Consider the following 27,117-nt stretch of genomic DNA (forward strand, 5'->3'; position numbering starts at 1 on the left):
CAAAGCACAAAACAGTAACCATATATATTTTTATAAAGGACACATCTAAAACGCATCTAAGGAAAGATTGAGCATAAAAAAATGGGAGAAAATGTACCATAGATTACAAAGAAATGGACAAAATAGATTTTAAGGCAAAAAAGGATTGCCAAAATTAAATAAACTCACTTTCCAAAAAGAATTGGTTTATTTCTTCAAATATTTGCAACAATTCTAAGTTTGTTGTAATTAATAGATAGGTAGGTGGAGATAGATAGATTGATAAATAGATAGACACTGTTGAGTTGACTCCTACTCACAGTAACATGTACGACAGAATGAAACCTTGCTCGGCCCTGCAGCATCCTCACAACTGCTGGCACGTTTGAGTTTATCACTGCAGCCACTGGGCCAGTTCATCTTATTGAAGGTCTCCTTCACCGTCCTTGGCCCCTCCTTCACCAGACATGATGTCTTCCTCTAGCAGTTGATCCCTCCTGATAATGTGTTCAAAACAGTGAGTTGAACCATGTTCTGTTGTGATCTATAAGGTTTTTGTTGGCCTGTTTTTGGAAGTAAATCCCCAGGCCTTTCTCCCAAGTTCGTCTTACTCTGGAAGCTCCACTAAAACCTGTCCACCGTGGATGACCCTGCTAGTATTTAAAATACTTGTGGCTTAGCTTCCAGCATCATAGCAACACATAAGCCATCACAGTATGACAAACAGATAGATGGGTAAAGCAAACATTAAAGAACTACAGGGAAAATAGACAAATCTATAATCAGAGTTAAAATTAACACTCTCTTTCTGTAACACATAGAATAAGCACATAAAAATTAGTAAGAATAGATAAAATTTAACAACATGATCAACAAATGGACTTAATGGGTATATAGAACACTGCAACATATGCCTGCAGCTTACACGTTGTATCCAAGCACATAGAGAACATTGCCAAAATTGATTACAAATGGGCCACAAATCAAGTTTCAATAAATGTCAACAACTGAAATCACACAGAGTATGTAATCTGACCAAGACGCAATTAAGCTAGAAGTCAGTAATTAAAGATACTCTGAAAACTCTCATATTTCTTGAAATTTGGAAATGTACTTCTAAACTAATCATAGATCAAAGAAGACATCAGATTTGGGGGAAAAAAAAGATGCATTGATTGATGAAAACTTTTCCTTTGAGAATGGGAACATAAAAGGGATGTCGACCATCTCCACTTATATTTAACATTGTATTGGAGAGCCTAGAAAAAAAAAAAACGGTGCAGTAAAGCAAGAAAAAGAGTTAGAAAACAAGAAAGAAACATAAATATAATTATTTGCAGGTCATTATTTTTTTTTTATTATTAGGTACTTAGAAAGTCCAAAAGAATCTGTATATTATGAGAATAATAAAAGTTTAGCATAGTTACTAGATTAAAGTTGGTATACAAAAACCAACTGCATTTCTCTATACCAACAACAAACAGGGTGTGAAATGTTTTTAAGTACCATTTATTGTAACATCAAATGAACCTATTGAAAAATGTGCAAAATTTATATAAAGAAAATTATAAAATATCTTTAAGATAAATTTTAAGAAACCTAAGTAATTGTAGAGTTATACTATGTTCATGAATTGAAAAACTCAGTATTCTAAAGTGGCCAATTCTTCCAAATTGATTTATAGATCCAGTGTAACCCCAGTCAAGATCCCAACCTGTTTATGTGTGCATGGGTTGTCTGTGTGTGTGTAAATTGGCAAGCTGATTATAAAAATTATAAGAAAAGACAAAGAGCTAAAATAGCCAAGACAATGTTGATGAAGAGCTAGGTGGGAAGACTTGCTATATCAAATATCAAGATTTACTTTAAAGCCACAGTAATTAGGAGGATCATATTGTTTGTCTGTGTGTGTGTGTGTGCGCGCCAGTGCAAGGATAAACAACTAGACCAATGGAGCAGAATTCAGAGCCCAGAAACAGAGTCAAACATACATGGACATTCGATTTATGGCAAAAGTGATACAGCAGTGCAGCAGAGAATGGGTATTCTTTTCAATAAATGGTGCTAGGTAATCAAATACCCATAAAGAAAAATAAAGTGAAAGAAAGAAACTTGACCATTACTTCACATCACGCTCAAAAGTTCAGTTGTAGCTGTATTGTGGTCCTAAATGTGAAAAACAAAATAATAAAGCATAATTTAGGAGAATATCTATATGACCCTACATTAAGAAAATGTTTCTCAAACAAAACTAGCAATAAAGGAAAAAAACTAATAAATTGGAGTACATTAAAATTTAGAACTTATGTTCATCAAAAGATACCAAAAGGCAAGCCAAAGAGTAAGAGGGGACATTTGCATTAGATGTATTGAGGAGAGGACCCTATCCAGAGTGTAAAAAGAACTACTTACACATCAATAAGCAAGACATACAACCTAGCAGATAAATGGGCAAGAGCCTTGAATAGGCAGTTCACAAAAGAGAATATCCAAATGGCCAATAAACATATGAAAAAATGCTTAACCTCATTATTCATCAGCAAAATGCAAATTACAACCAAAATTAGATACCACAGGCATCTGCCACATAACACTAAAATTTAAAAGACTATCAACAGTTAGGAAGAAGGCGGAGTAACAGAAACTCTCATAAATTGCTGATGAGAATGTGAAATGCTACAGTTGTTTCAGAATACTAATATTTAAAAATACACATATTCTATGATATTCCACCCCTAGATTTTTATCCAACAGGAATACATAAGTGAATCAGTAAGCATGTAGAAAAAAATACTCATTGTTATTCATAATAGCCAAAAACTTAAAACAATTTAAGTGCCCTCAACAGTAGAATGGATAAATAAATCTTGATCTATTAAAATGGAATGCCTTAAAGCAATGAGAATGAATGGATGCAGCTACACAGCAACATGGATGAAGCTGGGTACAAAACAGGATATACTATAAGATTTCATTTATCTGTTGTTGTTAGGTGTTGTTGAGTCGGTTCCGATTCATAGCAACCACATGTACAACAGAATAAAACACTGCCCAGTCCTTCGCCATCCTGATAATCATTGTTATGCTTGAGCCCATTTATCTAAAATTCAAAAACAAGCGAAGCTGTAGTGTTAGGTGATATATATTTATGTGGTAAGTTAACAAAGAAAAACATGAAAATCAGGAAATTAATTAGCATTAGAAAATAATAACTCTGATGTATTATTGGGTTCAGAGTTAATTTCTCTCACCACATTGACTCCTCTTGCCTTTGCCTGTACTCAAATGCAGCCTACACTCCAACCAATGGAATTATTTATACTTTCCAAGGCTCATCATCATCTTTCAGATTTCCTTTTATAAAAAATTCGATAGCATGAAGTTCCTCATAGGCTTAAACATAAAACTTTTTCCTGGGGTCTTAAACGCTAGCAAGCAGTCATCTAAGATGCATCAACCCACCTGGATCAAAGGAGAATGAAGAACACCAAGGACACAAGGTAATTATGAGCCCAAGAGACAGAAAGGGCCACATGAACCAGAGACCAGAAGAACTAGATGGTGCCCGACTATAACCGATGACTGCCCTGACAGGGAACACAACAGAGAACCCGTGAGGGAGCAGGAGAGCAGTAGGATGCAGACCCCAAATTCTCATAAAAAGACCAGACTTAATGGTCTGACTGAGACTAGAAGGACCCCGGAGGTCATGGCCCCCAGACCTTCTGTCAGCCCAAGACAGGAACCATTCCCAAAGCCAACTCTTCAGACATGGATTGGACTGGACGATGGGTTGGAGAGGGATGCTGGTGAGGAGTGAGCTTCTTGGATCAGGTGGACACTTGAGACTATGTTGGCATCTCCTGTCTGGAGGGGAGATGAGAGGGTAGAAGGGGTTAGAAGCTGGTGAAATGGACACAAAAAGAGAGAATGGAGGGAGAGAGCAGGCTGTCTCATTAGGGGGAGAGTAATTGGGAGTATGTAGCAAGGTGTATATACGTTTTTATGTGAGACTGACTTGATTTGTAAACTTTCACTTAAAGCACAATAAAAATTATTAAAAAAAAAACTTTTTCTTCTGTTCTAAAACTAAAACATATCTAATATATCCTTGGCTTCTCCTGGAGAGGCCCCTGCTGCCTTTGGCTGGAATACTCCCTGATGTCCTATTCCTTCTCTGACCTCCAAAGGTCTTCCTGCTGATACTGGCAAGAAGGAGAAGCTGCAGGCAAAGAGAGGCCATGTAAGGACTGAGAGTTTATCAGGGCTAGAGTCAGCTTCTGAATCAAACCCTGCCCTTGCCCTTATTCTGACAGTATGATCGTAGGCAAGACTCTAACCTCTTTTAGCCTCAGTCCCTTCATCTGAGACATAAGGGTTGTTGTAGTGATTTGAACAGATAATGCATACAAGTACTTGGCAGGTGGTAGGTGCTCAATAGAGTAGCTATAATTATATTTGTATAATTCTGTATTATTAGGAGTACGATATATGTATGCTTAGTCCTTCCGTTAGAGCTCAAGCTCCTTGTAAACAGGTACTCTCTTACATTCATTTCTGTCTCCCAGAGCATCCTTGTTGCAATGGGCATTCTACATGTCCTGTCTGATGAACAGAAAAGTGTAATTCAGTGAATGATTACACACCTTACCAAAAATTCCATATTCAGGGCCCTTTAGATTGTTAACTTCCTTAGTCCTTTTAGAAACTATTTGGTTTTGTAAAGCATCCAACAAGATACTAAACATTATGAAGAAGCTCATGAAATAGTGAAAGTATGAATGTTTTCCTTCCAGATCCGCCGATGGCACAATCAGGGGCTGCCTCTTGGTAAGTATTCAGCAGAGAATGCCATCTTGATCAAGAATGGCCGGCAGTGGCCCCTGTTGATCGACCCACATAAACAAGCTCACAACTGGATCCGTCAGATGGAAGGGCCCAGACTGCAGGAGCTCTCCATTGAGGACAGCAATTACACCAAAAAAATTGAAAATGCTATGAAGACAGGAGGGAGTGTTCTCTTGCAGGTATCAAACAATATGGCCTACCTCCCTAATTCCATGCAGTTCACACTTACATTGTATGCACTTAGAAGAGCTTTAAGTGACAAGTAACTTTGTCAGAGCACATATAATAAATGTTGTTGTTGTTGTGTGCTGTCAAGTCAATTCCAACTCATAGCGACCCTATAGGACAGAGTACAAATGCCTCATAGGGTTTCGAAGGTGCAGCTGGTAGATTCAAACTGGCAGCCTTTGGGTTAGCAGCCAAACACTTAACTACTGTGCCACCAGGGCTCCAAATAATAAATAAGTAAATAAAACAAGTTTTCATGTTAAATCTCTCAAAGCTGCCTTTCACTGGTGTCCAGATTTGTAATAAGATTTAAATTTTTACAATGCTGTGAGCCTGGTGGTACGGTAGTTAAGAGCTTGGCTGCTAACAAAAAGGTTAGCAGTCCAGATCCACCAGCTGCTCTTTGGAAACCCTGTGGGGCAGTTCTGCTCTGTCCTATAGGGTCACTGTGAGTTGGAATCATCTTGATGGCAACAGGTTATGGTGTCTTCTCAACTGCACCTTATTTGTTGTACAATGATGTTTTCATTTTATGTCTATTGGGTTTTTCAGAATCTCCCTGAAACGTTAGCTCCAACTTTAAAGGCAATTTTGAAGAAGGATATCTATAAGAAAAGAGGACAGTATTTCATGAGAATTGGTGATTCTGAGACCGAATACAATTCCAAATTTAGGTAATACCTTTTACATTAAAATTGAGTAAAATACCTGTATTTTTAAGACAACATCGAAGGCCCGATGTTTCAGTCCTGTACTCAGATGCAGTCTGCACTGTGCTGGTGGAAGAAGTGAGATTGCATTTTAAATGTTCTTTTTGGTATTTTGTTACCGATCACATTCATCAATACACAGAGTAGAGGACAGAGATTTTATTTATCAAGTACTCCAAGCCAGTGTTTCTTAAACTGTGCCCCATGAGACGTTATGAGTTCCATGAAAGGTCTTCAGGCAGGAAGCCTGGCCCTACTTTATCCAGAGACGCTCTGTTCGATCTGTTTGCCTAACATTTTATTGGAGAGGGTGAGGGGAGCTTCTGCTGCTTAAAAAAAAATCCACATTTGATATATGGAGCCAAAAGATAAGATTTTGCCTAGGGAGATAAAAAACATTATATCCATGTTCCCAGGAGTAAAGAACAGGCTGCCTGAAACTGATTCCCACCAGCCAACTTCACAAAGTACTGTGCCCTCTATTTTTTGTTTGCCAACTGCACCCTCCCCCAGCAAAGTATTTTCATAAGCACCTCTGTGTCAAAAAATTAGCATAGCACACTTATGAAAATATCTCATGGCGGGAGGGCATGGTCAACAAACTAACATAGAAGGTGCGAGTTATTTGTGTAAAAATACGGTATTACTCTATAGTCAAACTTAATTACCACCAATATATCATTCCCAAAGGAAAACAAGACATTTGAGTTGCTTGGCCACGCACATCTGTCCTGTGGGAAAGGCTAAGAGAAAGCCCATTCATAATCAGAGGATTTCTGGGCGAGTGAGTCGTCGGCAAGGGTGATTAGAAAATGATTTTAACAGTCCCTAGCCTTGTGCATGTGATTTTTCACAGGGACTCTGATAGACTGACTCTTTACCAAGTGGTCCCGACTCTTAAATCTGTTGCTCAGTGTATCTTTTCCCCTGGGCTCAGTGTCACTCAAAAAAAGGGATCCTGTGGTTTTTAAGGTTTTTCAGCACTGGGTTAAACAAAATTAAATAGGGCTCTTTCCTGAAAGATTTAAAAACTCCTTTAGTCAGTGGACCTTCTTCAGAAAATGGTGTTCTACAAAATACATGTGAGAAACACCATGTTAACCCATTCTTGTTTCTCACTGGGTACAATATGATTGATTAAGCAACAGCTCTAGAAATGCTAGTGAAGTTACATTCTTCTGAACTGACAACTTGGTTCCCATGTTTGAAATACGTGTGTTTGAGGAGATGGTGGAGGGCACTATTTTAGAGGGCAGACTTGGTGATGGATCCCCACTCTTTCACTTTCTGACCATGTGATAAAAACCACAACCAAACCCAGTGCTGTCAAGTCGATTCCGACTCATAGCAACCCTATAGGACAGAGTAGAACTGCCCCATAGAGTTTCCAAGGAGCGCCTGGCGGATTTAAACTGCCGACCCTTTGGTTAGCAGCCGTAGCACTTAACCACTACGCCACCAGGGTTTCCGACCATGAGATATTGGCATCTTATTGGGGAGTGAGGAATAGTCCCTGCTTTACTGGGTTTCCATGAGGACTAACAGTTTTGTCACACCGTGTTGTTGGCTTACCTTTGCTGTGATGCTGGAAGCCATGCTGGTATTTCAAATACCAGTAGGTTCACTTATGGTGAATAGTTTTCAGCAGAGCTTCTAGACTGAGATGTACTAGGCAGAAAGGCCTGGTGATCTACTTCCAAAAATTAGCCAAAGAAAACATTATGGATCACAACAGAACATTGTCCATCTTGCTTGCTTTGAACATCATTAGGAGGGACCAATCGCTAGAGAAAGACATTACATTTGGTGAAGTAGAGAGCCAAGGAGGGTGAGGGAGACCCTTGGTGAGTTGGATTGACACAATAGTTGCAACAGTGAACTCTAGTTGTGAGCAATTGTGAGGATGATGCAGGACCAGGCAATGTTTTGTTCTGTTGTACATAAGATCTCTGTGAGTTGGAGTCAACTTGATGACAGCTAACAAAAACAACATGAGGACTGAGTAGTCCCTGGATGGTGCAGAGAATTAAATGCACTTACTCTTAATGGAAAGGTTGAAGGTCCGAGTTCACCCATAGGCACCCCAGAAGAAAGGCCTGGAGATCCATTTCTGAAGCATCAGCCATTGAAAACCCTATGGAGCACAGTTCAAGTGTGACACCCATGGGGTCACTATGAGTTGGAGTCTACTAGACAGCAACTTTTTTTTTTAATGAGTATTCAGCAAGATCTAGTATCTCATCACTCTGACTGTCACTACTCAGCTCCAAGCCACCATTATCTCTCACTTTTAACCAGTCTCCTGCTTCCATCCTTGCCCACCCACCCCCCAGGCTTTTCTCAAGATAGTAGCTAGAGATGTCCTGTTAAATAAGACCATGTCACTCCTCTACTCAAATCCTTCCATTGGTTTCTCACTCAGAGTCAAAACCACAGAATTTGCAATGACCTACTGTCAAAACTCCTATTATTTAGCATTTTTCTTCATCCTTATGCTTTTTTTAAGTATAAAAACCCAAACCAAACCCAGTGCCTTCGAGTGGATTCTGACTCATAGTGACCCTATAAGAACAGAGTAGAACTGCCCCATAGAGTTTCCAAAGAGCGCCTGGTGGATTTGAACTGCCAGCCTTTTTTTTGGTTAGCAGCCGTAGCACTTAACCAAGTATACATAAACAAATTTATGGTTGTATTTTTTAAAGTCTTAAATAGCAAATGTATTCACATAGTATAAATTGAGAGCCTACTTCGTGTACAAGGCTGGATAACTTTAAAAATTAATCCTGTTCACGTCCCTGAAAAATAAATTTTACGTTATTAATCAAATTAGTGTTACTTTTTTCCTCTGTTCTTTGAATAACTGGTGCTTTTCTCATGTTTTAGGTTATACATATCTACAGAAATAGCCAACCCTCATTTTCTTCCATCAGTTCATAACTTTGTTACTATGATCAACTTCACGGTAACATTCCAAGGCTTACAAGATCAACTGTTATCTACTGTGGTAATGCATGAAGTCCCTCATTTAGAAAATCAACGTTTCCAGTTGTTGGAGAGTATTTCCCTTGATGCTATAACTCTTGAAGAGCTAGAGGAAAAAACATTAAATTTACTGCAGAAAACACAAGGTAAGTCAAGATACTGAATAATATTAAGAGAGCTCTGCATTTTTGTAAAGGAGAGAATCAAAAGTTTTTAAGGACACATTCTGGCTTTGTACCAGATCTCCATTACTACCCGATAACTAATTAACGTAGGTGAACCTCTCTACTTCTAAAATTAAAACATTGTAAATTTTTATGTTCCTCAGTTTCTTCTTTGCTTAAGCTCATTATGTCAGGGACATTTGCCATCATATTGTTGTTGGTAGGTGCCCCCAAGTTGGTTCCAACTCACAGCAACCCTATAGGACAGAGTAGAACTGCCTCATAGGGTTTCGAAGGAGTGGCTGGTGGATTCAAACTGCCAGCCTTTTGGTTAGCAGCCAAGCTCTTAACCATTACGCCACCAGGGCTCCTTGCCATCATATAACAAAAAAAAAAAATATATATATATATATATATATATATATATATATAAGTTGGTATAAATCAAAGGATAAATGTTATTAAAAAAAAACTGGTTAATTCCCTTGTAGGCTCTATGCCTGTACTTCAGGTACCAGACATTTGTTATATATATCAAGTTATAGTAGAGACAAAGATTAGGCTGTCCTTCAGTATTAATAACTGAAAGATCTTATATAAGAAACAATCCAGTGGTTTATGTTGTCTGTCAAAAATATGCTGTTTATTAAAATAGCAGTAGAAACTCTTTTCCTGCTCACCACAAGAAATGTTTAAGAAACACAGACTTTACAACAATTAAATATAAAGAAACATAAATTACCAAGACACACTAATACATCTGCCCCTAACTCAACTGTGATAATATGCTATTTATCTAACAGTGGGTGGCAGTTCTTTTTCACCCTTGACTCACTGGAACTGTCAAGTTTTTCAAATGCTTCAGTTTTCAATTAAGGGCATTTGTCTAAGAATCACTTGGGGAGTTTCTTTCTTTCTTTTTTTAAATACAAATGCCCAGTGGGCTTCACCACAGACCTACTGAACCAGAACTCCTAAAGGTGGGACTTTGATTGTATTCATTTTTTAAAGTCTCCACACAATTCTAAAATTCACTGCTGATTATTATATAGCTAATCTAAAAGGCCAATGGTCTGAGTTGCAAGCCCACTGTTGCCAGATCTTTCTGTTCCAAAAAGCTGAAAATCCAGGCTTTCATGTGAAATCGCCCAGTTTTTTAATGCTCATGGTTGTAAGAATGTTCACTTCTGTTAAAGTAAAAGCAAAGAGATTCAATGAGGGTAATACAATTCAGAAACTGAGGAAACACAGAGCAGAGAGGAATCTACCAAGAGTTCCCGCCTTCTGAGGGAGAGGTGATGCCTTTTATTTGGTAGGATGGTGGTATGGGGTGGGGAGGGGGTAACTGTGGGACAGTGCATGACTAATAGCAAAATGGGGTGGAATATGGAGAGACCATCAACACCATAATCTTTAACATCAGCAGTGGAAGCCTACCAATCCCCGGATCTGCGGGTAAGACAGCAGGCCTCTGGCTCAAGTCCCAAGAGCCAGTGGTCAGATGCTGGTGAGCTGGATGCAGGATCCAGAGCAAGCAAGCTTTGCCAGAACATCTGGATATATATTGGATGCAGGCTACAACCCCAAGGAAACTCCCTTCTCAACTGACTGGTTGCTCACAACAGATCACAAAATGGGGGATGGCTACATCAGATCACAAAAGGGAGGATGATTGCATCATTATGTAACTGCCAGATCACATCCTAACTGCCAAACCACTGAGAATCATAGCCCAGCTAACTAGACACACAACCTCAGCCATCACAAATGTGAAGGCAGAGGCAATCATTTTCAAACATGAACAGACTCCTATAATTCATGGGGGAAAAAAAGCCTACTTGATGATGAAATCTCACCAAATAAGCAATCAAAAATCAGAAAATGGAAGGAAGTCTGAATGCTAATCACATATTTCATGGAAAGGAGTCAATCCATGCTATTTAAAGCTAAAATGTGTACCTTTGTTTAAAAAAAAAAAAAAGATTCAATTCCTTAATTGCTTTCATAGTTGTTGTTAGGTGCCGTGGAGTCAGTTCCTACTCGCAACGACCCTGTGTACAATAGAACAAAATGCTGCCCGATCCTGTGCTATCCTCACAATCGTTGTTATGTTTGAGCCCATTGCTGCAGCCATTGTGTCAGCCCATCTCATTGAGGGTCTTCCTCTTTATTGCTGACCCTCTATTTTACCAAGCATGATGTCCTTCTCCAGGGACTGGTCCCTCCTGATAACATGTCCAAAGTACGTGAGACGAAGTCTAACCATCCTTGCTTCCAAGGAGCGCTCTGGCCGAACTTATTCCAAGGCAGACTTATTCGTTCTTCTAGCAGTCCATGGTATATTCAATATTCTTTGCCAACGCCATAATTCAAACGCATCAATTCTTCTTCGGTCTTCCTTATTCATTGTCCAACTTTCTCAAGCATGTGAAGCAATTGAAAATATCATGGCTTGGGTCAGGTGCACCTTAGTCCTCAAAGAGACATCTTTGCTTTTTAACACTGTAAAGAGTTCTTTTGTAGCATATTTGCCCAATGCAGTACATTGTTGATTGTGGATCCAAGTAAAATTAAATCCTTGAGCTTTCATAGTATTTTATCTAGACTTAAAAGAGTTAATACTTGTTTTAGGAACTAATATGTTGTCATAAAGAAAAACTTAGATCTGAGATTCAACAAATCACTTTTTTTCTTTTAAATTCTAGTAAAAATAAATGTAATTGTTATTTCAAAAATAGCATTTGTAGTAGGATCCAGTTCTCATGAACATTTCTATCTATCAATCCATCTGCATGCATACATAGAAAGATACTTGGTATGATGTTTTACCATGTGTTAACACCAGTTCTGGGGGTAGCGGGGGAATGTGGTGGATTAAGAGACAAAGCATTCTCTGAGTACTTTAATCAGTGCTTTTTTTCTTTATTGTATGATTTAAATTTTTATTGAATGGGGATTTTTAAAATAATGACATTATTTAAAAAGAAAAAAATTCCACAGGAGCTCTGTAAGGCTGCAGCGAGGCCCAGTTCTGCACGGTTGGCCCTGCTTCTGTAGCCTTGGTCTTTGATAGTCCTCCTGCTTCTCCTCCTCAGACCATTGGTTGAAGAACCATTCCTTAAGACCCTCCAGAGCAGCATTCACAAGTCTGCTTAGGGCTTTCTGGGACAAGGACAGACTCTGCCATTATGAGTGCAGTGATGACTCTAAGCCTTTCCCAGTATGGTTACAAACCCTCCCCACCAAATAGATGTAGCTCTCAACTATGCAGTATTCATCGTAACACTGACATCCTGTCATGGATTGAATTGTGTCCCCCAAAAATAATGTCAACTTGGCTAGGTCATGATTCCCAGTATCGTGTTGTTGTCATCCATTTTGTGAAATGATGTGATTATCCTCCATTTTGTGATGTGATCCTAACCTCTATATGTTAATGAGGTAGGATTGGGTTATGTCAGTGGGGGTTAGGTTATGTTTACTATGTTAATGAGGCAGAATTAGGGTGTATCTTGAGTCAATCTCTTTTGAGATATAAAAGAGATTTAAAAAGCCAGCAGAGAAGGAGAGATGGGGAAAGAAAGATGCCAAGCCATAGGAAGATCACCCAGAAGCAGAAGCTCAAAGAGACAAGGACCTTCCTCTGAGCTGACAGAGAAAGAAAGCCTTCCCCTAGAGCTGGCATCCTGAATTCAGTCTTCTGGCCCCCTAAACTATGAAAAAATTAATTTCTGTTTGTGAAAGCCACCCACCTGTGGTATTTGTTATAGCAGCACTGGATAACCAGACACATCCCTTCCCTGACAAAGTGTTACAACCAACAGCTCTTTGCTATGAGATCCGTGGCAAAAACAAGAATGACTGATGTTCCAAAATTGCCTGTAAAAATCTCCTGAGATGTGCAGAAAACATTAGGACTAGTTTAGCACCTTTAGGAATTTGCTCAATAGTGTATACATTTGGAGCCCTGGTGGTGCAGGGGTTAAGAGCTTAGCTGCTAACCAAAAGGTCAGCAGTTCCAACCCACCAGCCCCTTCTTGGAAACCCTATGGGGCAGTTCTACTCTGTCCTTTAGGGTCGCTATGAATCAGAATAGAATCAACAGCAGCGGGTTTGGTTTTTCTTTTTTTTTTTATTTGGTTATACTTTCAGGCTGTTAACCATGCTAGGAAAGCTAAAGAGCCCCAAAAAATGTGTTGAGGAAAAAAGCTGATCTTTAAAAGAAAATGCTGACAGCTGTTAACAGCAGATGACTGACGAACATAACCTTTGACAAAGAACTAATGTTTTTATACCATAAAGCTGCCTCATATTTGTGAATGGATTATTTAAGACCTTGACAGGTGCCGGCAAGTTGGCTCCAACTCATAACGACCCTACGCACAACAGAACAAACACTGCCCGGTCCTGCCCATCCTCACAATCGTTGTTATACATGAGCCCATTATTGCAGCCACTGTATCAGCCCATCTTGTTGAGAGTCTTCCTCTTTTTTGCTGACCCTCTACTTTACCAAGCATGATGTCCTTCTCCAGGGACTGATCCCTCCTGATAACATGTCCAAAGTACATGAGACGTAGTCTTGGCATCCTTGCCCCTTAAGACCTTAGGAGGCTATATTTTGCCATTAAAGCCTCAAACTAAAAAAAAGTTTAAAGTGGATAAGGTAGTATGGAGGCTATGCCTTCCCTCCCAGGTATTTTCGTGCATATTGCTGCCTTAGCATGCCATTGGCTTGGCCCATCGGAAAGACATGTGTTAAAAGGAGACTTTTTAAAAAGAAACGAAGTCTGTGTCTCGGCTTTTGCAGCCATGTTTACCAAAAAGGAAAAAGAGCTCTAATGTAAAAGACATTACCTGGAAAACTTCATCTGAGTAAGAATATATAAGAATATAGTATTCAGATCATGGAATAGAATAATCCCTTTATGGCTTGCAATAGCCATACCAAGCTGAAATACTGTGTTTAGTTCTGGATGCCACATTTAAGAGGGCTCTTCGCAAACTGAAGTGTTTCCAGAGGTGAGCATCAAGGATGGTCAGGGGTCCAGAAATCAAATCATAAAAGAGTAGTTGAAGAAAATGGGAATATTTATCTCATAAAATAGAAAACTTACAATGGAAATATGAGAGCTGCTTCAAACATTTGAAGGGAGGAGAATTATTGTCTGGGTTTCTACAGCAGTATTTTATTCAAAAGGTGAACTACGACCTATTAGTTGACTGAAAAATCAGTTTCATTGGTTATGATCAGGTTTATATGTTTAATAAAATAGAATACAAAGTGTTAAGGCACTGTTGTCTGAAACTTTTATTTTCATATTCTATGTTTTTATGTTTATAGTAGGTTGCAATGTAAAATGTTTTCCTTACAACGAGACAGTTACTTACTACATGCCTATAATAAAAACAGAGTCCACAAGCACTAAAGTAATATGTATAAAGAAAAGATGAGGGAACGGGAAGGGAGTCATGTGTGCCTTTGAGAGCCCCTCTCCAAAATAAAATCAACAGAAAACCAACAGCCAAAAGTGTTACACAAAGAGTAGGGAATGAGGAAACAGCCATTTAGCATTACAATGGCTCTTATTTAAAATCACTTCTTGTTTGTCTTTAGGTTGCATATTAGATGATGAAGATATCATAGACACCTTAAAAAAATCCAAAATGACTTCAAGTGAAATTTCAAAGCGCATCAAAGCAACAGAAAAAGCAGAGTGTGCCATTCAAGCAATGCGTGAAAGCTACCTTCCCATTGCCACGCAAGGTGCCCTGCTCTACTTTCTAGTAGCTGATCTTAAACATGTCAACTACATGTACCAGTTTTCCCTAGACTGGTTTCGTCAGGTTTTTTTCTTATCAGTAATTTCCAAAAGCAAAGAACAAGAACACTTTAAGTCAGCTTCTAGTTCAAAAAAGGAGGAAAAAGTTCATGAAGTTACAAATCTCTCAAAAGAACCTAACTTGGAAATTGAGAAAAACTCCTTGAGCAAGCATATTAAAAAGGCAATAGGGATGTTGACAAGAAATATTTTTAAGGTAAGATACTCTTTGATGTGAATTTTGCACACTCATTTAATCCAGGTGAGCTAGCCTAACAGTTATCGTTCCTCTCTAGGTGGTTTCTTCAGCTCTATTTAACCAACATAAACTTTGCTTCTCCTTTCGGCTTTGCATTGCAATCATGCAGACTAACGCTAGTGAAAATCTAATGTGTCATGACATCGGGTCCTTATCAGATGAAGAATGGAATATCTTCTTAAATTCTGGCATGTTGATAAATATTAAAGGTGTGATGCCCCAGCCTAAAATTAACAGTAAGTAAAGGAAATCACTCTGGATTTAGTAAAAACCTGTTAAAAACATGTGTCCCGTAAAATACTATAAAATATTTCTAAGGCGCCCCTCCCAGTCAATGCTTCTGTAACTAACTAGACTCAAAGCAGCTTGAGGTCAAGTGCAATGTCTCATTCCTTGTTGTACTCCCTACACTGCTGAACACGTAATTGCTACACAGTAATTTTTTTTAATGAATGCCTGAATAAATGGCAATTACTACAGTTATTGTAATCCTAACCCACAAAGCAAAATACCTAATGGTAGCCAAATAGGGACACACGCCGGTTAGATACCACCAGGAGTCAAACTTTACTCCTCCTAACTACAGTTGCCCTCACTTGCTAACAAAAATCCCTTAAAAATTTGAACCGCAAAGATCATGCTTATCCAAAAAGATTAGACAAACTAACTCAACTTTTTAATCTTTCCAAATGCTCATGTGTGGTACATTCTAAGTCACAAAAAAGTATAACACTTAAAGGAGATCTGACCCTCCCACTGAGGGAGGAAAAAGGCGACGGTTTGGAGGAGCCTTTGTCTAAGGTTTGGAGACTGTTAGCAAAGACTAGCAGTCAGAAGGAAAGCATGGAAACAGTGGCTGTGAAGGGTAGATGTGGATATTTTTGTTCTGTTATGTGTTTGTCTTTACTTGTACCAAAGCTTGGTATATAGTGGATGTTTGGTAAATCACTTCTGAATCAATGAATGATTTTGTGGATTTATTAATATTCTTTTGTTTGCAAAAAATAGACACCAATAGCTCCATAACTTAAACCAAAAAAAAAAAAAAAAAAAAACTTCCTTTGGTAATTTTTATTATACAAGCAATATGTGTTTATTATTAAAACTATTAGAATTTACATATAAGCAAAAAGAAGAAAAGCAATCTGTAATTTCACCATCCAAAGGTAACCACTATTGATATTTTCATGTTGTTTTCCTTACACTGTTTTCCCTGAAGGAAACCCTGGTGGCGTAGTAGTTAAGTGCTATGGCTGCTAACCAAAGGGTCTGCAGTTTGAATCTGCCAGGCGCTCTTGGAAACCCTATAGGGCAGTTCTACTCTGTCCTATAGGGCCGCTATGAGTCGGAATCGACTCGACGGCACTGGGTTTCTTCCCCGCCCCCCCCAAATACCTGTAAGTATTCTTTAAAAGAAAAAGTGGTTTTGTTGTACACACTTATTACATCATCATAAATTGTTCCCTTTGTCAACAAATACACTTAACCCATTGTCGTCGAGTCAATTCCAACTCATAGCGACCCTTAGACCCCCTTATTTAATGTCTGCAAAACATTCCAGTTTGGGATGTACCAAAATTTACTTAGCCACTGTCTTAAGTTTGACACTTAAGTTGTTCCCAATTTTTTCTTGTAAGTGCTCTGATGAGCAACAAAGGGTCTTAACTTTTACCAAGATTGTAGTTTTAATAAAATATTACCATTTTTAAAACTTAAATCTCCTTTTACGATTACCTTGTATATAATTCATTTTTATATAAAATGGCTTTTGTCTCAACGACAAATATTTCTTAAGCATCTGCTTTGTAACGAGTAACTGCAAGGTAAAGGATTTATCTCTTCTAATGTGATCCTTTTTCCCTTCCTATTAGGCATATTTGAAAGGTGTAAAAATCAGCATCTTCAGTGGCTGTCGGAATCCAGGTGGAAGCAGTGCCAGTACATCGGCAGTCAGCTGGAGCCGTTTTCACTTCTGTGCAAGTCCCTTCTGTCAAATAAATCTCAGTGGGATGCTTTTAATAACAGTAAGGCCGTAGATTTCCTGACGAGCGTGCCCTTCCAATCAGAAAAGGCTTCGCTGGAGAAAAGTAAGAAAATATTGGGTGTTTTGATTCGATCTTAATTATTTATGTGTGTGTCTGTTTATTTTCATTCTATAAAGTAGTCCAATGTCTTATATAATGAAAAAAAATTGAAGGAAGGAACATAACTGTGTCTTAACCTGTTCACATGTTATTTAACGTAATCCTCACAACTGTCTTGTGAAGTGATAGTTATGAACTCCATCATAAGATGAGGAATTAGTTTCAGAGAAATTAAATATACCACACTAGCTCCGTTACACCACGCTAGTTTTGAACATTGAATCTGAACAAGCCTACTTACATCCTTCATTTTAATACCACCTATGCACTTTAAAAATTATATAGGACCCAGAAGAACTAGATGGTACCCAGCTGCCACCGCCTACCGCTCTGACAGGGATCACAATAAAGAGTCCCGAGCAGAGCAGGAGAAAACTGTAGAAGGAAATTCAAACTCACGAAAAGAGACCAGATTTAACCGGTCTGACAGAGACTAGAAGAACCCCTGAGACTATGGCGATCAGACACCGTGCTAACTCAGAACTGAAGCCGCTCTCAAAATCCACCTTTCAGCCAAAGATTAGACAGATCTATAAAACAAATGTTTTTTTTATTTTATAAAACAAACAACACACGTGAGGAATGTGCTTCTTAGTTCAGTCAAGTATAGGAGAACAAATGGGCAACACCTGCCCAAAAGCAAAGACAGGAAGGCAACAAGGGGCAGGAAAACTGGGCGAATGCACAGGAGGAGCCTAGGGTGGAAAGGATGAGGGTGCTGACACATTGCAGGGATTGCAACCAATGTCACAAAACAATTTGTGTATAAATTTTTGAATGAGAAACTATTTGCGATGTAAACTTTCACTTACAACAAAATAAAATTTATATATATATATATAATACCATGTGTGTGTATGTATATATATACACACATATGATATTAAAACCAAAAAACCAAACCCACTGCTGTCGAGTCGATTCCGGCTCATAGCAACCCTATAGGACAGAGTAGAGCTGCACCATAGAGTTTCCAAGGAGCGCCTGGAGGATTTGAACTGCCAACCTCTTTGTTAGCAGCCATAGCACTTAACTACAATGCCACCAGGATTTCCCACATACGATATCAAAAAAATAAAAAAAACAGTGCCGTCGAGTCGATTCTGACTCATAGCGACACTATAGGACAGAGTAGAACTGCCCCCTAGAGTTTCCAAGGAGCACCTAGTAGATTTGAACTGCCGACCCTTTGGTTAGCAGCCATAGCACTTAACCACTACACCACCATGGTTTCCACACACCAGGGTTTCCACATAAGATATAGTAAAGTAAAAATCAGTCATACTGCTACTGCCATCACTAAAAAAAAAAAAAAAATTACATAGGAAATCAACCTTATTTTAAATAACTTTCAGTGTTAAGTACAGTTTTTCCTTTTTGTTTATCTGTTTGAACTCTAACCCTCGCTTTTCCCTGCCACTTCTTGACTATTAGCAAGGTTAAGTATCTTCTCAGTGTTTGTTAACCTTTGTGTTTACCTATTCATATACTTATCCTACTTTTCTGTTGAGTTGCTTATCCCCTTTTTGCCAGTCTGTAAAAGTTCTGTTAATGTTATAGATAATTAACCTCTTGTCTTATGGAGCCTGGTGGCACAGTGGTTAAGAGCTTGGCTGCTAACCAAAAGGTCAGCAGTTGAAATCCACCAGCAGCTCCTTGGAAACTCTGTGGAGCTGTTCTACTCCGTCCCACGGGGCTGCAATGAATCAGAATCAGATTGACAGCAATGGGTTTGATGTCTTTGTTTTTGCTTTGTTTTTGTCTTATTATAGATATTAGCCTCTTCATTCAAACATTTTTCCCAGTCTGTTAACTATCTAGTGGATTTGTTTATAGTATCTGTACCATACAAATGTTTAAGTGTTTGTATAGTCAGTTATGTCCTCATATATATATGTATCTCAAGAAGTTTTATATATATATATACATATACATATATACATATGTTTTTTTACACATACATATATACATATACCCAGAAAAAAACATATATATATATATAAAACTTCTTGATTTCCAGTTCTCAGTAACAAGGTCTCCCCTAGATCTTTCTCGCTAGGTCATTATTGTTTTATTTTGTTGCATTGGTCACTAATCCATCTGGGATCCATTAATTACTATGTTTTAAGATAAGAGCCAGTAGCTTTTATTTAAAGAAACTCTCTATTGACCATTTTAGTAAAGTGAGACATCTTATTATTTTGCAAATAACTCTAATTTTACCTATTTTGTAACCTTAGATGTTCATGTATCATGGGTGTTTTTTCTTTTTAACTCAAGAAACCTGCATTAGCTATATTCAAAAAGGCTGTTTGTATAATCTAAGTTGTATTTTTTAAGTTGTATTTAGAGTTATACATTGGGAAAATATCATTGAAATATAAAGTAGGTGCAAAAGATAACTATATCTGGAATCATGGGAAATGAAGAATAAAAGCCACAAGGATATGAACACACACTTCACTAAAGAAGATATTCAGGCAGCTAACAGATACATGAGAAAATGCTCTCGATCATTAGCCATTAGAGAAATGCAAATTAAAACTACGATGAGATTCCATCTCACTCCAACAAGGCTGGCATTAATCCAAAAAACACAAAATAATAAATGTTGGAGAGGCTGCGGAGAGATTGGAACTCTTATACACTGCTGGTGGGAATGTAAAATGGTACAACCACTTTGGAAATCTATCTGGCGTTTTCTTAAAAAGTTAGAAATAGAACTACCATACAACCCAGAAATCCCACTCCTCGGAATACACCCTAGAGAAATAAGAGCCTTCACACGAACAGATATATATGCACACCGTTGTTTATTGCAGCTCTGTTTACAATAGCAAAAAGCTGGAAGCAACCAAGGTGTCCATTAACGGATGAATGGTTAAATAAATTGTGGTATATTCACACAATGGAATACTACGCGTCGATAAAGAACAGTGAGGAATCTGTGAAACATTTCATAACATGGAGGAACCTGGAAGGCATTATGCTGAGTGAAATTAGTCAGAGGCAAAAGGAGAAATACTGTATAAGACCACTAGTATAAGATCTTGAGAAATACAATAAACTGAGAAGAACACATACTTTTGTGGTTACGAGGGGGGGAGGGAGGGAGGGAGGGAGAGGGTTTTTTACTGATTAATTAGTAGATAAGAACTGCTTTAGGTGAAGGGAAGGACAATACTCAATACACAGAAGGTCAGCTCAACTGGACTGGACCAAAAGCAAAGAAGTTTCCGGGATAAACTGAATGCTTCAAAGGTCAGCGGAGCAATGGTGGGGGTTTGGGGACCATGATTTAAGGGGACTTCTAAGTCAATTGGCAAAATAATTCTATTATGAAAACATTCTGCATCCCACTTTGAAATGTGGCATCTGGGGTCTTAAATGCTAACAAGCGGCCATCTAAGATGCATCAATTGGTCTCAACCCACCTGGAGCAAAGGAGAATGAAGAACACCAAGGTCACACGATAACTAAGAGCCCAAGAAATAGAAAGGGCCACATGAACCAGAGACCTACATTATCCTGAGACCAGAAGAACTAGTTGGTGCCCGGCCACAATCGATGATTGCCCTGACAGGGAGCACAACAGAGAACCCCTGAGGGAGCAGGAGATCAGTGGGATGCAGACCCCAAATTCTCATAAAAAGACCACACTTAATGGTCTGACTGAGACTAGAGGAATCCCGGCGGTCATGGTCCCCAGACCTTCTGTTGGCCCAGGACAGGAACCATTCCCGAAGACAACTCATCAGACATAGAAGGGACTAGACAGTGGGTAGGAGAGAGATGCTGATGAAGAGTGAGCTAATTATATCAGGTGGACACTTGAGACTGTGTTGGCATCTCCTGTCTAGAGGGGGGATGGGAGGATAGAGAGAGTTGGAAGCTGGCAAAATTGTCACGAAAGGAGAGACTGGAAGGGCTGACTCATTAGGGGGAGAGCAAGTGGGAGTACGGAGTAAAGTGTATATAAACTTATATGTGACAGTCTGACTTGATTTGTAAATGTTCACTTGAAGCTCCATAAAAGTTAATATAAATAAATAAATAAATAAAAGCCACCCCATTTCCACCTGGCGAGAGAGTGTGAGCCAGTAGGAAGCAGTATAAAAAAATTATAGTCTTAAACTTTTCAAAAATGGGATAATCTCCTCGCATTTCTGTTTGATTCCCATTTCCTGTATCTGTGGATTATGAATAGAGATCTTTAACCTCTGGAATCACTACTGACTCAATCCATATTCATCAGAAAAACATTACATATGCAGGAGCAGGTTATAAGTATTGGTGGCTAGGCCCTTCTTTCTGTTCTTTCAGCTGCCCACCGTGTCGTTACATCACTATTCATCAACCAGTTCACTAGGACCAAGTTGAAACTTAAATTACCCTAATGGCCACTTTTTGTGAGTTATAAGGATAGTTACTGATGCCTCACATCCACGAAAATAAAGCTCACTTCAAAAGAATTCAGCCATGTTTTTAAAAAGTCACAAATTCCTCACAAAATTCTTATTGTGGTATCTTTTAGTGACCCAGAGCATTTTGATTGCTAATTTCAGCTTCCTTCTCTAACTTAAACCTAGCTGACCTTTTTTTTTTTTTAATTGTGCGTTAGATGAAGTAGCTGAACTTTTGAACGAAGACGAAGAAATGTGTAGTCCTATAAATTTTCCCTGGGAGAAACTCACTTCATTTCAAAGACTTATTTTGGTAAGATCTGCTCTGAAAAAAAAAAAAAATTAATATTCTAAATGTTTTGAAAACTTTATTACTAACTGAAACCTTTCAAATTAGAATTTTATCAGGAAAATATATCCATTTTTAAAAGCTAACACTTACCAAACATTAATGTTTGAAGGAAGCACTTATATTCCACTCTCAACGTTTCTCTCACGTGGAAGTTCAGTTCAAGTAACACTTCTGACATTTCCTTGACCCCTTGTACACTGCTCGGTAGGGAGGAGGAAGAACTTAGAAGATAACAAGTTTGAAATCTGAACTGAGAGTACATGCCTCAGCCTCTTCTTCCCTAACCCTTTTGGGATCTGCCTGCCTCCAATGCCATAAATGGTACAGGAACAGACCCTGGCCCTTGTGCTATCCTGGATTTTTTTTTTAATCCCTTCTTTTTCTACACCATGGGGTTTCCTTTCTCCAGATAGGCACAGCAGAGCAGGAAGAAACCCAGGGGAAAGGGGAAAGGTTTTTTTAGGGATTTTTTGTTTGTTTTCCCCCAGAATCAGGGAGGATGACTTGGATCTTCACAACCAAAGCAAGATCTCAGTCAGATTCTGAAAGAGATAGAGGCCCAAGTGGTCCTGGTATCCAGGAAGGGCCACAGGAAGGTTAAGAGCAGTGGTGGCAGATTTCGCACAACACAGCGTCTCTCCCGTTAAACTGCCCCCTCCAACTAACACCAGAAAACGCTGACTGAGAAGCTGAACAGTGAATACTTCTTAGTTTTGTTTCATTTTACCATCGGAGTATTCCGCTGGGTGGTGTTTAAATTTTACCTTATGTTTTCTTTTCTAGGTAAAAATTCTTAGACCAGAGTGTTTAAAGAATTCAGTGAGAAAATTTGTTACTGAAAGTCTGGGAAATGAATATCTTCATACGACTGAAATTAACCTGAAAGAACCATATAAAGAATCAAGTGCCAGAACTCCACTGATACTTATCCACTCTGACGGTAAGCTGTTTGCGAACACTTAAGGTGATGGCACAGTTTCAATCAAAAGATGGGGAAACTCAATTCTGAGAGTATCAGGTATCTGTATTTAAAATATTTTCCTAATCCTCTAGAAAACTACTGAAACTAATAGAAGAGTTTGGCAGAGTCTCGGGTTATAAGATAAACATACAAAAATCACTTGGATTCCTCTACATCAACAAAAGAACATTGAAGAGGAAATCACCAAATCAATACCATTCACAGTAGCCCCCAAGAAGATAAAATACTTAGGAATAAATCTTACCAAAGATGTAAAAGACCTATACAAAGAAAACTACAAAGTACTAGTGCAAGAAACTAAAAAGGACCTACATAAGTGGAAAAACATACCTTGCTCATGGATAGGAAGACTTAACATAGTAAAAATGTCTATTCTACCAAAAGCCATCTATACATTTAACGCACTTCCGATCCAAATTCCAACGAATTTTTTTAATGTGATGGAGAAACAAATCACCAACTTCATATGGAGGGGAAAGAAGCCCCGGATAAGCAAAGCCTTACTGAAAAAGAAGAAGAAAGTGGGAGGCCTCACTTTGCCTGATTTTAGAACATATTATACAGCCACAGTAGTCAAAACAGCCTGGTACTGGTACAACAGGCACATAGACCAATGTAACAGAATTGAGAACCCAGATATAAATCCATCCACATATGAGCAGCTGATATATGACAAAGGGCCAGTGTCAGTTAATTGGGGAAAAGATAGTCTTTTTAACAAATGGTGCTGGCATAACTGGATATCCATTTGCAAAAAAATGAAACAGGACCCATACCTCATACCATGCACAAAAACTAACTCCAAGTGGATCAAAGACATAAACATAAAGACTAAAACGATAAAGATCTTGGAAGAAAAAATAGGGACAACTTTAGGAGCCTTAATACAAGGCATAAACAGAATACAAAACATTACTAAAAATGACGAAGAGAAACCAGATACCTGGGAGCTCCTAAAAATCAAACACCTATGCTCATCTAAAGACTTCACCAAAAGAGTAAAAAGACCACCTACAGACTGGATAGAATTTTCAGCTACAACATCTCCGACCAGCGCCTGATCTTTAAAATCTATATGATTCTGTTAAAACTCAACCACAAAAAGACAAACAACCCAATCAAAAAGTGGGCAAAGGATATGAACACGCACTTCACTAAAGAAGATATTCAGGCAGCTAACAGATACATGAGAAAATGCTCTCGATCATTAGCCATTAGAGAAATGCAAATTAAAACTACGATGAGATTCCATCTCACTCCAACAAGGCTGGCATTAATCCAAAAAACACAAAATAATAAATGTTGGAGAGGCTGCGGAGAGGTTGGAACTCTTATACACTGCTGGTGGGAATGTAAAATGGTACAACCACTTTGGAAATCTATCTGGCGTTTTCTTAAAAAGTTAGAAATAGAACTACCATACAACCCAGAAATCCCACTCCTCGGAATATACCCTAGAGAAATAAGAGCCTTCACATGAACAGATATATGCACACCCATGTTTATTGCAGCTCTGTTTACAATAGCAAAAAGCTGGAAGCAACCAAGGTGTCCATCAATGGATAAATGGTTAAATAAATTATGGTATGTTCACACAATGGAATACTACACGTCGATAAAGAACAGTGAGGAATCTGTGAAACATTTCATAATATGGAGGAACCTGGAAGGCATTATGCTGAGTGAAATTAGTCAGAGGCAAAAGGAGAAATATTGTATAAGACCACTAGTATAAGATCTTGAGAAATAGTATAAACTGAGAAGAGCACATACTTTTGTGGTTACGAGGCGGGGAGGGAGGGAGGGTGAGAGAGAGTTATTTACTGATTAGTTAGGAGATAAGAACTACTTTAGGTGAAGGGAAGAACAATACTCAATACACGGAAGGTCAGCTCAACTGGACTGGACCAAAAGCAAAGAAGTTTCCGGGATAAACTGAATGCTTCAAAGGTCAGCGGAGCAAGGGCGGGGTTTGGGGACTATGGCTTAAGCGGACTTCTAAGTCAATTGGCAAAATAATACTATTATGAAAACATTCTGCATCACACTTCGAAATGTGGCATCTGGGGTCTTAAATGCTAACAAACAGCCATCTAAGATGCATCAATTGGTCTCAACCCATCTGGATCAAAGGAGAATGAAGAACACCAAGGTCACAAGGTAATTATGAGCCCAAGAGACAGAAAGGGCCACATGAACTAGAGACTTACATCATCCTGAGACCAGAAGAACTAGATGGTGCCCGGCCACAACCGATGACTGCCCTGACAGGGAGCACAACAGAGAACCCCTGAGGGAGCAGGAGATCAGTGGGATGCAGACCCCAAATTCTCATAAAAAGACCACACTTAATGGTCTGACTGAGACTAGAAGAATCCCGGTGGTCATGGTCCCCAAACCTTCTGTTGGCCCAGGACAGGAACCATTCCCAAAGACAACTCATCAGACATGGAAGGGACTGGACAATGGGTTGGAGAGAGATGCTGATGAAGAGTGAACTACTTGTATCAGGTGGACACTTGAGACTGTGATGGCATCTCCTGTCTGGAGGGGAGATAGGAGGGTAGAGAGGGTTAGAAACTGGCAAAACCGTCACGAAAGGAGAGACTGGAAGGAGGGAGCGGGCTGACTCGGGGAGAGTAAGTGGGAGTATGGAGTAAGGTGTATATAAGCTTATATGTGACAGACTGACTTGATTTGTAAACTTTCACTTAAAGCACAATAAAAATTATTTTTAAAAAATCAAAAAAATCTATTTTCCTATTTGTGTTTAAATATTTTGGAAAAGGGACCAATTAAAACTTTAACCTGTATTAAGAATTATCTTTCTAAAATATAAAAGAACAAAAGGAGTAAGACTTCCCAGATTCATAGTTATGGAAAACTTTATCGGTGCTGATTTTTCCTGCAGAAAATGCCTTCCAAACATCGATTATTGATCTGAAATTTGGGATCGCCCTTACATTTATTAACTGTTTTGATTAAACTTGATTTATAAATACACATGTACATACACACATATATTTGTATTTATATATACACATATATATAATACATATTATATATATAACTATATATAAAATAAACTATCAGAAATTGGCCTTCCTGGCCAAGCCCTTGTAGTCCTCCAAACCCTTTTTTTTTTTTCTTTTTTCCTGTGTTTGCTGTACAGATCCTAAGCACAGTATTCGTTTATCTTCTGTTCTTCATAGCCTGCAAATCTGATCTGTCTTCAGAATTAACCATTGTTAAAAGTTTGAGCCCATTAAGCAAAAACCTTGTCCAGAGTGCCTCCACCTGGAGGTTTTCTCACTTGAAGCTTTTTCCTGTGTAAAGCACCTGACTAAAAGTCTGACGGAGTCCCTGGGTAGTGTTATTGGTTAAGCACTTGACTACTAACCGAAAGGTTGGCAGTTCAAATCCACGCAGAGGTGCCTTGGAAGAAAGGCCTAGCAAGTTGCTTCTGAAAGGCGGCAGCCTTGAAGGCCCTATGGAGCACAGTTCTACTCTGCACACGTGGGGTCACCATGAGTCAGAATGGACACTGCATAGGTGGGGTCACCATGAGTCGGAAGGGACTCTGCACACCTGGGGTCACCATGAGTTGGAATGGACTCTGCACACCTGGGGTCACCATGAGTCAGAATGGACACTGCATAGGTGGGGTCACCATGAGTCGGAAGGGACTCTGCACACCTGGGGTCACCATGAGTTGGAATGGACTCTGCACACCTGGGGTCACCATGAGTTGGAATGGACTCTGCACACGTGGGGTCACCATGAGTCAGAATGGACACTGCATAGGTGGGGTCACCATGAGTCGGAAGGGACTCTGCACACCTGGGGTCACCATGAGTCGGAAGGGACTCTGCACACCTGGGGTCACCATGAGTCAGAATGGACACTGCATAGGTGGGGTCACCATGAGTCGGAAGGGACTCTGCACACCTGGGGTCACCATGAGTCGGAAGGGACTCTGCACACCTGGGGTCACCATGAGTCGGAAGGGACTCTGCACACCTGGGGTCACCATGAGTCGGAAGGGACTCTGCACACCTGGGGTCACCATGAGTCGGAAGGGACTCTGCACACCTGGGGTCACCATGAGTTGGAATGGACTCTGCACACCTGGGGTCACCATGAGTCAGAATGGACACTGCATAGGTGGGGTCACCATGAGTCGGAAGGGACTCTGCACACCTGGGGTCACCATGAGTTGGAATGGACTCTGCACACCTGGGGTC

General features: G+C 39.2%; 1 protein-coding gene across 1 annotated transcript in view; it reads left to right on the forward strand.

Moving 5' to 3' along the window:
- DNAH14 (dynein axonemal heavy chain 14) overlaps positions 1-27,117 on the forward strand; it is a 379,927-nt gene that overhangs the window by 302,693 nt on the left and 50,117 nt on the right. Inside the window, exons 67-74 of the mRNA XM_049867924.1 lie at positions 4,776-5,006; positions 5,608-5,729; positions 8,649-8,893; positions 14,529-14,950; positions 15,030-15,228; positions 16,864-17,094; positions 21,758-21,852; positions 22,675-22,831. Of these exons, the coding sequence (XP_049723881.1) occupies positions 4,776-5,006; positions 5,608-5,729; positions 8,649-8,893; positions 14,529-14,950; positions 15,030-15,228; positions 16,864-17,094; positions 21,758-21,852; positions 22,675-22,831 (1,702 nt within the window). The remainder of the gene's footprint in view (positions 1-4,775; positions 5,007-5,607; positions 5,730-8,648; positions 8,894-14,528; positions 14,951-15,029; positions 15,229-16,863; positions 17,095-21,757; positions 21,853-22,674; positions 22,832-27,117) is intronic.

The sequence above is a fragment of the Elephas maximus genome, chromosome 24, assembly GCF_024166365.1.
Source record: "Elephas maximus indicus isolate mEleMax1 chromosome 24, mEleMax1 primary haplotype, whole genome shotgun sequence".
Classification (NCBI taxonomy): Eukaryota; Metazoa; Chordata; class Mammalia; order Proboscidea; family Elephantidae; genus Elephas; species Elephas maximus.